Source organism: Pseudopipra pipra, chromosome 7 (assembly GCF_036250125.1).
Source record: "Pseudopipra pipra isolate bDixPip1 chromosome 7, bDixPip1.hap1, whole genome shotgun sequence".
Classification (NCBI taxonomy): domain Eukaryota; kingdom Metazoa; phylum Chordata; class Aves; order Passeriformes; family Pipridae; genus Pseudopipra; species Pseudopipra pipra.
Genome location: NC_087555.1, coordinates 11,754,738 through 11,768,261, shown reverse-complemented (window position 1 = coordinate 11,768,261; position 13,524 = coordinate 11,754,738). Strand labels below are relative to the sequence as shown.

Below are 13,524 nucleotides of genomic sequence, written 5' to 3'. Positions count from 1 at the left end.
TCTGAAGTCACTGCCCTGGTCTGGGCTGGCCAGAGGGACTCCATCACACTGTGAAATAAAATGGGAGCATGGGGGGTAGGAGACAGCTCAAGTTGCTCTCAGATCGAGAGCAGCCCTGCCAAGAAGGACCTGGGTGTGCTGGTGGATGAGAAGCTGGACATGACTTAGCAATGTGCTCTGGCAGCCCAGAAAGCTGACCGTGTCCTGGGCAGCATTAAAGCAGTGTGGCCAGCAGGGCAAGGGAGGGGATTCTGCCCCTCTACTCTCCTCTGGTGAGATCCCACCTGGAGTGCTGCATCCAGCTCTGGGGTCCCCAGTACAAGAAGGACATGGATCTGCTGGAGTGAGTCCAGAGGAGGACCACCAAGTTGATTAGAGGGATGGAGCACCTCTCCTATGAGGAAAGGCTGAGAGAATTGGGATTGTTCAGCCTGGAAAGGAGAAGGCTTCGAGGTGACCTAATTGCAGCCTTCCAGTACCTGAAGGGAACTTACAGAAAACATGGGGCAAGACTGTGTACGAGATCATGCAGTGACAGGAGAATGGGTAATGGGTTCAAGCTGAAAGACAGTAGGTTTAGATTAGATATTAGGAAAAAATTTCTTTGCTGTGAGGGCAGTGAGGCACCGGAACAGGTTGCCCAGAGAGGCTTTGGATGCCCCATCATCCCAGGAGGTGTCCAAGGCCAGGCTGGACAGGGCTTTGAGCAACCTGGTCTAGTGGAAGGTGTCCCTGCCCACATTAGAGAGGTTGGAACTAAATGATCTTCAAAGTCCCTTCCAACCCAGGCCATTCTATGATTATTGGGATTATAAAACCAGCAACTGAATCAAACCCACTCCGAGTGAACACGTACTTGTAAAAAAAAAACAAAAACAACAAAACAAAACCAAAAAACCAACAAACCAAAAAAGCACGTTCTCGGAAGGGTTTGTGCCTTTCAGAGTAGCCGACTGTAGGCAGGTCAGCCTCACCTCGGAGGACGCAGGTACCACAGCCGTACCGCAGGGAGTTCCTCCGGGCAGCGCCGGGGAGGCAGCGGCAGCCGAGCCCCAGGGCTCCCTGCACTCGGAGAACCCGCCGTACCCGCGGGCAGGGACCCTCGGGCGGCCGGCGGCGCGCCCGGAGATGGTGCTGGCGATGGCGCCGCAGGGGCACACGGGCTGCCCCCCTGCGCTCCCCGCTCGGCCCCAGCCCGGCCCTCCCCGGCGCCATTTTGCGGAGCCGAGGCCCGTGAGGCGGCCCTGGCGCGGGAGGCGGCGGCGCAGGTAACGCAGGATGGCGGCGGGACCCCTGCCCAGGCAGAGCTGAACCATCCAGCCCGACCCGAGCCCGGAGGGAGGGCGGGCGCCTCCCCTTTATGGCGGAGCAGCGCCCCACGAAAGGGAGGGAGGGAGCGAGCGGCCCAGCTGGTGAAAACAGCTTTAATTAGAGATCGGATTTTAAAGAAGCCGCGTTGTTATTAGTACAAAATTATTGCATTTGTAGTGCTGTGACCTATCCTCAAAACGAGATTTCCCAGGATGTCCTTCCAGTGCTCTGCTCACACATTCTGACCACGTAAATGTGCTTCCCCAGTTGTCTCAAAAGAGTAACCTTTGTGTTTCCTAGCAAAGTAAAATGCCATCACTTTTTATAGTAAAGGTGTGGAATATTTCGCTATTTACACTAATACATCTCCAGAACTGTTTTCAAAGTGGTATCGTGTAAGATGTAAGAGCTGACCTAATGCTTAGGTCTCATATGCGGTATGTTCAGTCTGTAAATGGCATTAGATTTACTTCTGTTTGTATCTGTTTCAGGCTTGAACAGCTCGTAATGAACATCATCATTGGTGAATGCAATGGCAGAGGGCAAGGTTGAAGATGTCCAGAGTGTTCTACGACTTAATGTGCGAGGATGTTTATACACAGCCAGGCGGGAGTCTTTGTGCCGCTTTAAGGACTCAATGCTGGCTTCTATGTTTAGTGGACGCTTTCCTCTAAAAGTGGATGAATCAGGTAAATATACTGAAGCTGTAAATACGACATTCTGACCAGGGAGCTCTGTGGCAAATACATCCTTATCCCAGTCAAAACTGTGGCTTCAGAATGTACTTCTTCAGTATGAATATGAAAATGGAATAAATTGAAGTTGGCAGAGTATTTGGCATTTAACTCAGATCCTGTTTGTGAACCCCTATATTCTCCAGAGGCATCTCATTATCTCTGTTCATTACAGAAGGAGATTTGGGTCTAATCTTTGTTTCAGAACACTTCATTACCCAGTAAGGATTGCATTTTTCACCACCATGGCTTGATATGAAAGTTTGAATAAAACTATTCATGGGTCAAATTTCACACTTGTTTGTGACTTGGAAATCCTGCCAAAGTATGTCTGGTTTAAAGATACGATGGCTGAAGAATAGTAGTTCCTTGTTGTACACGTCGGACTGCTCAAAATATCTGAAATGTTTGACATTTGTATGGGCAGGACTTAGCCACTATCCTTCACAGCCACAGTGAACAGCCTGTTGTACACAGCCCTGTATGGATTGGTTGGTTTCTGTAGGGTCCTTGAGCCTGGCAGGCAAAGGAGAGAAAAAATACAGTAAAACTTGACCAATATTCAAGGAAGGTTTGACTAGATATGTACTGGAGCTGATGCTATTTTAACTCTTTTAAATAGTCTAGGTCCAAAATTGAAAAGATCCCTGGAACAGTGAGTAAAGATGTACCTGCAGGTAGAATTAGAAATGTGTCTAGAATTAGATTTTAACATCTTAAGCAGAGTGTAGTACAGATGAGGTGGCATGTTGACATTGTTCTATGCAGATTAGTGATCTCACTGAAATTCCAAAGAAATGTTTTCTGCACTAAAAATTTTATCGTCAAATAACAAATATTCCACGGAAACAAAATATAGTTTTAAAAGAACAGAGACAGTATACTTACTCCTCCTAAGTAAAACTAGCACACAAGTTTTATACAAAAGGCTTTACCTGATGATTTGGTAGAAAGTGACAAGTTTGTCTTCACTTGCTGGAAGCAGTATTCTAAATAATTTTATTTATGTTTTCAGGAGCTTGTCTAATTGATCGAGATGGAGGCCTGTTTAAGTATCTTTTGGATTATCTTCACGGAGAAGTTCGGATTCCTGGAGATGAACAAATTCGAATTGCACTGCAGGAAGAAGCAGATTATTTTGGAATCCCTTATCCATACAGCCTGTCTGACCATTTGGCCAATGAAATGGAGACATATTCTTCAAGGTCAAATATAGAGCTTAAAAAGGTCTTAACAATTCTTATATTTTTTGAGTTGTACTCTCTAATCTGCATCATTCATTAGCACCAGATACTAAAACTATAGTATGTGCAAGTTAGTGCTTCTTAATCACCACACTGAATCACGAGTAAATTCAGAATTTTAGCTTAAGAAATCCTGGATTTGATAATGCAGAGTAGTTAAGGACAGCAGCTTTTCCCATCATTGCAATACAGCAATACTTTAACTTTGACTCTTGTTTTACATGCAAGTCTGCTGTAAAACTTGCATAGTGGGAATGACATTGTTTAGTTCCCTATTTGGTTTCAAATTTTACTTGAGATTAGATTTGATCCCTTCAAGAGGTTCAATTTTTTTTTTTCAGTTTCATAAATGCATCCTAAAACTCAAAAGACAAAATGTACTTTGACATTTTCTTAGAACAAGGAAGGAGAAAAGGAAAATTACTATACTATTGAAAATCCTAATGTTTGTCTATTTTAGAGTAAAACTTAAAAGCTAATTCTAATTAATGGATTGGAAATTAATTTATATTACCAGGTCTGTCTGTGTTAGTCCTGACAGTTATCTACATTCTCTTAATAAGCTATTGTTCCATGTACTTCACATTCTTCCTTACTCATTTCCTTTTGAAAAGCATAAAACATTTCCAGGCCTTTCACTTTCTCTTCATATTAAGGAGCTGCCATGCCTTTAAGTATTTCTGTTGCCTTTCCATAAACTTCTCTTAGCTTCACAACAATCTCTGTTAACATCAGATAAGAAATACTGTAGCCAGCATTCTAGAAAAACTACATCCTTGATTTACTTAAAAGAGCTCACTGGTCCACTTAAGAAAATTTAAATATGAAAGTTTATTCAACTAAAGATATTATATTTTTATCAGTATTCCGTATTTTTTGTTTTATGTTTCTTCCAGGCTTTGTTAGATTTCTGTGATTCTTATGATTTAGTTTGTACCAAGCCCACAGTGTGGGTCCTGCACTATCTCAACACATCTGGAGCAAGCTGTGAAAGTACAATTATTGGTGTGTATGCCACAAGAGCTGATGGGACTGATGCAATTAATAAGGTGCTAGGAACGAAAATTCATAGTAAAAGCATGTACAAAAGGTAAGGTGACTCATGAAAGCACTATGAAATGAGAATAAATACTCACATATTATAATTATGCCTAATATTGTCATATGTACCATAACATAGCATTATTGTATTATAAATCCGTGGAAGGAATCAGATTCTTTCCAGCTCCAAAAACAACTGGCTAATACAAATGGTAACATTAAACAAACAAACAAAATAAAAACTAAGCACGGAGTACAAGAATTTGAGAGTCCACACAAGGTGGTTGGCATGTAGTTACTGTAAGTGCTCATTGTGTTTGAGTTGTTATTTTTAAAATGTCTCAAAAATTTAAAATTACTTTCTAATATTTACACTAAATACAGTGAATGAATCCCTATCCAGAAAAACTTCCAGAAATATTTGCAATGTTAGTTATGATCCATGCAATTGTATTTTGCAGTCTTCTAAGACAGCTGAACACCAAGAGCTAAGGATGGTTTTAATTCTATAAAGAACATGTTCATCTCTACTATACTATTCATGTATTTTTATGGCAGTATTTTGAAGTTATTGGTTGACCTGTACTTATGACTGGAAGCAAATTGTCTTTCTCTTGGTCCCACAGTACAGTGTCAGAAGTGCACTTCACTGTGTATCTTTTGATTAAGAGAGAGCTTTTCATGTTTCATAATCATTATAATTAAGATGCATATTTTCCTAAATTTAGGCTGGAAATATTAATATTTATTCCAAGAGTATTTTGGAAACATAGTATATCAGGTATCTGTCCTCCTACTGTATTTTCCCTTTGAATAAATGATTGAGATCTAGAAGAATAGATTTTACACCATTAATTCTGTAATTATTATTTTATGAACATCTGTTCTTTCATGAAATATCCATTTTTAGCAATAGGTATTCACAGGAGGACAAGAACCTCTCATCCAAATGAAAATGAAATTCAAGTAACATTTTCCTTTCTACTTTATAAACATTTACTGCTAAGTCCTTACAGTTAAGATTTGGTAAAAAGAAGGATACATTTCACCAGTGTTACATTTTTAAGGACTTAGCTAAATTTATCACATAACCATTACCTTTAAAACAATATTTCTAGAGAAGCTGGAAATAATGTCCAGTACATCTGGAGCTATTACTCAGTTGCTGAACTGAAAAAGATGATGGATGCTTTCGATGCCTGGGAAGGGAGAGGTAGAGTATTAATTTTTTATTCCAGTAGTACTACTTTTTAACAGAAAAATAAGAAAAATATTTGCTAATTAACTATCATAAAAACTCTTCATAAACTTTGACTTGTAATGTAAAATATTCCAAAGTAGTGGCTATTTGGGGGGGTGGGGGGCAGAAGACTGAAGGGATGTTCCAAGGAGGGGACATGAGCTGACATGAATGGAGAAGCGCGCTGGCTGTAAACAATGTTTGTGGCAGCAGTTTCAAAGCTGAAATTCTGCTGCATAAAACACACACATTCCCTTGGTCAGATGTCTACACAGGTGATGCTGGCTGTGTTTCTCAGCTCATCGACACAATGTTGCTTATAAATGCAGGTGTCAGCTACTGGAGAGTGCCCCAGGAGCTGATTGAATGTTGGACTCTTGAAGAACGCCCTCTGAAAGGCAGTTTGCATCATATGCCACCAGTTTATAAAAGGTATGCTGATTTACACAGATGGCTTTAAATTAAGCACAAATACAGTGCAATCCTTTTTTTTGCCTCTAATTTCAGGTTCCTTAAATAGCTATGCATGTTGAGTTTTCTGTTTTTATTTACATTTTTATAAAATGTCTTATAATCATGAGAGCTTGATTGAAGAACTGAGCCTGCTAGAAACAAATTAACTTTATTTTAGAGGTCTCAGCAGCCTGGCAAGGAGTAATTTCAAAAAGCAGAGAGCAGTGTTAGTTAAATGGACTGCTAAAACAGAAATTTATCTGCAAACTTTAAAAGGTTAACTGATTTTCACGTATGTGAGATGCCTTCTTTTTAGAGGGAATTTCTAGAATTTCTTCTCTACAGTTTAATGGGGATACTTTTGACTACACCTCCATTCTCAACACATTAACTTAAAGCAGCCTTTTGCAGGTTCTGTTACACAGTTATCTGAGCCACCCTACAGCCACTTTACTGCTACAGTTTTTAATGTCATCTTACAGAGGTAGAAGAGATTGGTTGTTGTGTTCATAGAAAGCCAAGCCTGATTGTAGGATGAACTGTTGGGAACCATAAATGATATTGTAACAAGCAAAAGTTAAAATAACTTCCTATTTGTGGATGGCTGTTACATATTGTCTGGTTTGTAAAAACGTTCTAAAAAGAATAACTTACATATATAGTTCATTTATTTAATAAAGTTCCCTATATTACAGACGACTAATCGACTATACTGAAGAAGAAGACTGTTTGCCATCTAAAGTGGGTCCCAAGCCAATCAGGTTCTCAGGTCCCTCAACAAGTACCCACATAAAAGTCAAGAATTCAGCTTCACTAAAGGTCGCTGCTTGCAGTACTTCACGTTCTGCAGCAACTCTTAAACGACCCAGCAGTGAAAGGTTGACACTGCACAGAGAAGCTTCTGAAACCACATCCACAACATGCTCACTGGTGCCCAGCAATCCCCAGGTGCCCTGTGGAAGGCAGGGTGCTGGCAGTGGGACACCAAGCCAAATGACATTCAAGGTTGCAGGGACTAAGAAGCCTGTAAACAACCGAGTTGTGAAGCTGAAACGAACTCCACTTTTTCTTGTGACACCATCTCAGCCGCCTTCTTCTGTATCCAGTAAAACAAGTGAACAGGACAGTGCTGCTGGTGAAATTCCTGCTACTTCTGTGGTACTGAACAAGAAAGAACCAGCTGTATTAGCAGAAAGTATTACACTTAAGAATGATAAAGTGGATGGATAATGTTTGACTTCAGCCTGATAGACCAGACAGCTTTGCATCATCTGGTCAAAGAAGAGATCATCATCTCGTGTGGTCATTTATCAAAGATTAGGTGTAAAATGGTGATGAAATTCATGAAAAGCATAGGAAGAAATTGTTTTAAGTGAGCATTGAAGTGTGTTTTCTGCTTTATTTCTAAATATTTTTTACATGTTGGGAAGGGAGGAAGAAAAATGGATTAAAGAAAAAAACCAAACATGGAGCACGTGCAGTTTAATGTTCCAGTATCTCACATTCTGTTGGGCTATACTTTAAAGGGAGTACTTGCACAGCAAAAAAGAAGACCTCTTTATCAACTTTAACTATTGTTAAAAATAACTGGAGTTAACCTTAATTTGTACCTTTAAAGTGGGGGAAAATAGATAAAAACAAGTAGCTTTTCTTAGATACAAGTTTGCCACAAGTGTGCAACATACATGCGCAACATGTGCAACATATTGTGAAGACTCCAGAAGTTCAGTGCACTTCTTGGTACTTCTGGTGAGGGTAAATCGCCCTTTTTTGTTATTAACAGCAATGAAAGGGACCCCCTTTGCTTGTACTCTGAGGAAATTCAGAAATACAGGAAAGGAAGAAGTGTGCCTTGGGAGTGACAAGGCCATTTTTTTCCCAGAGACACACATGTACTACTTTGGTACCAGGGTGTGATCTGCCACTGGGGGAGGCGGCTGCAGCCTCGCTGTGTTGTGTCACACACTGTGGGGTGGGTTTTCTGAGCTGCAGGAACCCCATGGGTCTGACTTACAGTGGCCTTCCCATGTCCTTCTGCAGGTCCTTTCAAATTAGGAGGGGACAAACTCAGCTTCTGTGCAGCAAAGGACAGAAATTGAGGTTGGAGGTGCCCTGGGTTTTGCCCCCCACCTTCCCCCCGAGCAGGCTAGAGGAGACATCCTTGTGCCAGGGCAAATGCTGAGGAATGATACTGAAATGAAGAGCTACTGTATGTTTCTATCAGGAGAGGAAAGGTGAATTTGGATCACTGATTTTAAAGAGCCCTTTTGGTGGTTTAAAGCAGTGGACAAAACCTGGCTTTGTTTTGTACCCTTGCTTACAGTTGGGTGCTGGGTTTTTTCGCTGGTTTTACGAGTGCTTTTGCTCTTCCAGTGCAGTAAATACAGCTGTCTCTAAACATTGAGAGCATTGCCAAAATGCAGCGTTCTTAACATTCCTGAGACTATTAGAATTACAGAAGGATTCTTTAAATGTTTTATTTTCTAGATCATTTAGAAGCCATCATATTTTCAGGCTTTTCTCCTAACCAGAAGGAATTGACACATCATCTGCACAAATAAAACCCCCAATTTTTCATGTACTAACATGTTTTTAAGGAGACATTGTAAAAGTGTGCAGTACTGTTATTCTCTGCTGTTGGTATGTATATGAAAGAGCAGCTGACCTTTAGAATCTTTAAGCTAGAGATTTTTTCTTAATAAACCTAAAGATCACAATACTGAGGCTCTTCCTAACTCAACAAAAAAAAAGTTTCACTGAACAAAGGAAAAATCAAAAATTATGGAAATATATAACATAATGTAAACTACTATTCTTTGAACATGCAATTCATCATTGAGACTAAGTCTGTGAAGTATGTTTTTCCTAATAATCTGGTTGAAAGGCAGTTTTTAATACTTCTGTGTGACTTTTTATTCAATAGCTGAGCACTTTACCATACACTTCTAAATCTTTTGACAAAGCTTCCTAAAGCTTATTTCTTTCCTCTTCAACTTTTGACAAATTTAGAAAGCTTATATAAACACAGAATCACAGAATATCCTTCAGGTTAGAGAAGACTCTTGAGATCACTGAATCCAACTGTCACTAAAGCTCACAAAAAGTACAGAATTTTGCATGCATACAAGAAAAAAGCTTTGAGAATAATCCTACAGGACTTTCTGAGTTTGCACTACCTCAGTGTTTATTTAATTATTCTAGTAGCATGGTATTTTTGGAGAAACGTTCATGTCATTTGCATTACAGTGGCTTTAATGAGTCTTCTCTTTGTCCTGGACATACTTAGCTTGTGATTAAAAGAATAAAAAACAACAAAAAAGAACTCCCTTGAATTTCAATAGATAAAAGAGGAAAATGGCTCTGGTGGAGAGGTAAAGAAAGATCAATTATTTTTTGAAGGACTTGATTTTATTTATTTATTTTTGATTGGATATGGCCTTTTAACTTAACTGTGTAAGCACTTCCAAAATGTTTTTTTTATATCACAGAATCTTGTTAAACGTTTCTTTTAACTGATGGACTGATATTTAACAGTTTTATGATAGATGAATAGCATTAACCTTCATGTTGACTTTCACCATAATAGCTTTGCCCTTATCTACCCAAAGCCTTTTAAAATGTGGAAATAAAATTTCATCTTCTCTGGGAGGCCAATAGTTGAAAACAAATTAAATTTACCAGTCAAAGGATGAGTGATCCCATAACCTGGCTAACAGAATGTTTTTGTAGGCCTTGGGACAAGGAGCAGAAATTCTGCAAGTCTGAGTTTGCTACAGGTTGAAATTTCCTCAAAACTGTATAGTCCCAAGTTTCTTGAAAGTCTGCCAGCTGCAGACTTTCATTAATATTTCACTTAACATTTCACTTGTCTAACTCAAGAAAAGAAGTGATACTGCATCTGCACTGATAAACTGTGACACACCGAGTGTGCAGACGGGATAGTTTAACTGGGGAAACTGCTAAAGGTCACCTACAGTTTTATAGCTGGCACTAGATGTGTTGTCAAGTGGTGTGACAGTGGCTTACTATGAATCTTTCTAAAATTCATTATAGCAGAGATCAGGTTCAGAAAAGACCATGTTCAGAAGGTGACTCCAGTTCAGTAATCTAGGATCTGATATCTGCACTGCAAAGGCTGACACAGGGTATCCCCAGTAGAGTCTGATGCAATAAATTTTTTCTTACAAATGCTGTCAGTTTTCCAGTTGTTTAGTTCTTACTTTCATGCTACAGTCTTTCCAAATCATCAGTGATAGGGCATCATACGGGTTAAGGAGACAAGAAAATCATGATTCCAAGTTAGATTTCTATAAAATGACTCCTCCGTGATTACACATGCAGAGGGCCAGTTATCACCAAGATGTGATTCAAATAGATGTAATTCTACCTGTATGCTTCAGAGTATGGAGAACTCATGATACAAGAGTATGGAGAACTTGATACAAGCATTATTTCATGTGATAGGCATATGTTGTCACTGATCCTCAGGGAGAGTTTTCATCAGGTTTGTTTTTAGCTGAAGAGTCATGGAAATACTAAAGCTAACTCATTTTTCTTTCAGAATGTTCCAGTTATTTCCGTACCAGCTCTTTCAGAGCAGAAACATACACTTTTAAACTGGATTACATTAAATTGCTTAGATAATAAACATTATGTAGTTCAAATCTTCCTGTGTCTACTAAAGAAATCCTACCATTACCCTGGAGTAAGCAGATTTGATCTACTTATTTCCTTCCAGTCCATGAAGGACAGATTCTCACACAATTAAAATCAGGAGGCCAAGTTATGCTATCAAAAACTTGGGAGGGAAGCTGTCTGTCCCTTAGCTGCAGTTATAGAGTCAAAATGTGGTTAGAAGTAAAATTTTGTATAAAAGCCTCACAAAAAACTAGATTCATTTTGGGCAGCAGCTGTTAATAAGAGCTGTTAAGCAGTAGAAACAGGTAAAGCTGATGTTACAGAACTTTGCTGCTTTCTGAGCTTTTTGGGTGTATCTTCTTAAATAATTATCTTCTTGCCAAAAAACATTTGGCTGTTTATACCAGACTTGATCACTCTTGGTCAAAAATTACTTCACAAATTCATGGCATCACATGATCAGCTGTGTAGTGTGCCCAGAGTTCGCATCAAGGATTCAGACCCTTTTCAAAGTTGCCTTTTCCCTCTCTCTCTGGTACAACACACACAAACATTGTGCACAGCTTGTTTTAGTAGTTTGTCTTAATAGTTGTATTGTCTCAAATTTCTGGCAAATTTCTCTTGTATCCTCACAGGGGTTACTGGCAGTGGTACTGGAACTTGAGGCCTCTGGATCCCAGTGCCTCTGCTGTAGTCACAAGTATATGAACAGGAAGGATGTATTTGGTTGATAAAATCTTGATGCAGCCCAATCACTTCATAGGATAAGCGACTCACACTCATACAAGTTCAGACCTGGAGTTCCCCTACGACAACAGGGTCCAGGAAAGCATTGAAAGATCAATGTTTCCATTCCAGAATGATTAGTTTCTCTTTCAGGGTGACATTTTCAAGTACACTAAGTGACTTTTTTAAATTTTTTTTTCCAAACATGGCTAACTAATCTAAGTTTTCCAAACAGTTTGACTGTGTTAAGTTACCTTCTCTTTTTAGTTTTCCAGCTGTGTATTTAGATCTTTATTTTGCTGGGTTCTGCCCTTACTCTGAGTTTAATCTCGCACAGAAGATAAACAGATCCAACCTGCTCTACAATAGTGCCCTTTAGGGTCTGTTTCCACTTCTGAAAGAGCATACAAAGTGCAGTGGGAATTCCATGTTTGTGTTTGAGTGATGTCAAACAGCTGTATTTGCTTTGCAAATTGAGGGCACTTTTCATAAAAGAGGACTGGCCTGGAAGCCAAGCCTTGCCCTGCCCTTAATTCCCTGGCTGACCCCTGTACAAGTTCCCAACATTAAAAGGAGTACTGCACGTAGCCATCTCTGTCATGAGAAAATAAAACCAGAGCTCCATTGAAGATGGGCCCAAGAGCATTTGGTTACTCACAACTACTGTGAACAGTAAAACACTCCTAGAAATTGGCAGATATCATTCCAAGCACACAGAGACACACAAAATTAAAGATGATGAGATACTGTTCTGGCACAGCTACACTTCAGAGAACAGCCACATAATGTAGTTAAAATGTGTAGTGCAATAAACTTCCAAAATCAGCAGATACCAGACAACACATGGTGTGCTAAAACTGCAGCACCCCCAGAACCAGCCCACTCCCCAGCCCAACCAAACCCATGCAGCTCTCAACAAAGAAAATACTCTTGCATCACGAGAGAAATGTCATCTTTCACCTGTTAGGCCTGGGTCTGTCACATACTGAGGCACCAGTACTTCAAAGCTTAGCTGGTACTGAAGAGCACAAGGTGGTCCTGTTGTGCTGAATTATGACTTATGTTATGGATGTTATTTATTTGTAGAAGGCTGCTTGTGAGAATTAGGAGATTTAGGGAATAAAATAACTTTCAGTAATCCTGTCAAGTGCAGAAGCTATTGGAAAGGAATAAATGTCATTACAGATAAATTAGGTTTTCTTTTTTTTTAGGAAGGGTTACGAGAAGAGACAAATAAATTTCACAACTTACATAAGGACAATATAAGAAGATTCCCATGTAATATCTCCCTGGGATTTGTAATTACATCTCTTAGAGTGAGGTTACAGGTCAATCTGTAAGGAAGCAGATAAATTTTGAAAAGCTACCTATCTGATGGGTGTTGCATGACAAAGATTCTGGAATTTCCATTCCATCTATGCAAAAACATTCAGCTTAAAAGTGTGATAGGTAATTAAATAGGATAATAACAGTGCTTGCAATACTAAGAAAGCCACTGTCTATCTATGCACGTTTATTTTTCTTTCACCACTCTTCCAGATGAAGATGAGTTATTTGCCTTTTAAAATCAGGTTTTACCGATATTCATATGTGGGACACTGTATACAGATATCAAAAGGAATAAAAATTAAGGAATGCACCTCACTCTACACTTGGAGATTACTTTTCAAGGGCCACAGAGGAATAGTAAACCAGTTAGTACTAAGGAACTGTGCAGTCGACAAACAGAAATTAGGCAGAAGAAAATTGGTAAAAAGCAATAGTAAACAATAACCTAGGCATAAACTTTTAAAGATCTTTAAGTATCCTCCTGCTCTTACTGAAACCTCAACAGGAGGTCAATCTTACTGACCCTCTGCGCCTTTCTGATTCTGACACAGGTCACTAGTTCACTTGATGCCAGGTCTGGAGTCTGACACCTTACTATGTTAAACAATAACTTACATTAAAAGTGTGCTCAGGATGGAGACGGCTCTCATGGCAAGGTTGTTTCATGCACTGTGGCATTAGAATCCAACTAAAAGCAAAGTCCAATCCAAACTGAGCTGAAAGCCTCCCACTGATACCAGCTGAACTAAGCAAATACAATTTGAATAAGATACAAAGGTTAGGCACTGCAAAGCAGCAAACACCGGGA

The 13,524-nt window shown here is 39.5% G+C and overlaps 1 protein-coding gene across 2 annotated transcripts; it reads left to right on the top strand.

Moving 5' to 3' along the window:
* Positions 1-429: 429 nt before the first annotated feature.
* KCTD18 (potassium channel tetramerization domain containing 18) lies at positions 430-7,407 on the top strand. 2 transcript variants are annotated; one of them, XM_064662023.1, is made up of 7 exons: positions 430-453; positions 1,803-2,000; positions 3,061-3,272; positions 4,186-4,379; positions 5,449-5,543; positions 5,900-6,002; positions 6,719-7,407. In XM_064662023.1, exons 2-7 carry the CDS (start codon positions 1,844-1,846, stop codon positions 7,251-7,253), a joined length of 1,296 nt encoding a protein of 431 aa, XP_064518093.1. In that variant the 5' UTR covers positions 430-453; positions 1,803-1,843; the 3' UTR covers positions 7,254-7,407. The 2 variants fall into 2 exon arrangements, with proteins under 2 accessions (XP_064518093.1, XP_064518092.1); XM_064662022.1 differs by lacking the exon at positions 430-453 and adding an exon at positions 1,184-1,268.
* Positions 7,408-13,524: the final 6,117 nt, after the last annotated feature.

What these genes read in the sequence shown, in the direction of transcription:
- KCTD18 (XM_064662023.1), top strand. Translation starts at nt 1,844, where the DNA reads ATGGCAGAGGGCAAGGTTGAAGATGTCCAGAGTGTTCTACGACTTAAT. An exon ending in CAAATATAGAGCTTAAAAAG is followed by an intron (nt 3,273 to 4,185) that starts GTCTTAACAATT and finishes TGTTTCTTCCAG; the next exon opens with GCTTTGTTAGATTTCTGTGA. An exon ending in AGTAAAAGCATGTACAAAAG is followed by an intron (nt 4,380 to 5,448) that starts GTAAGGTGACTC and finishes CAATATTTCTAG; the next exon opens with AGAAGCTGGAAATAATGTCC.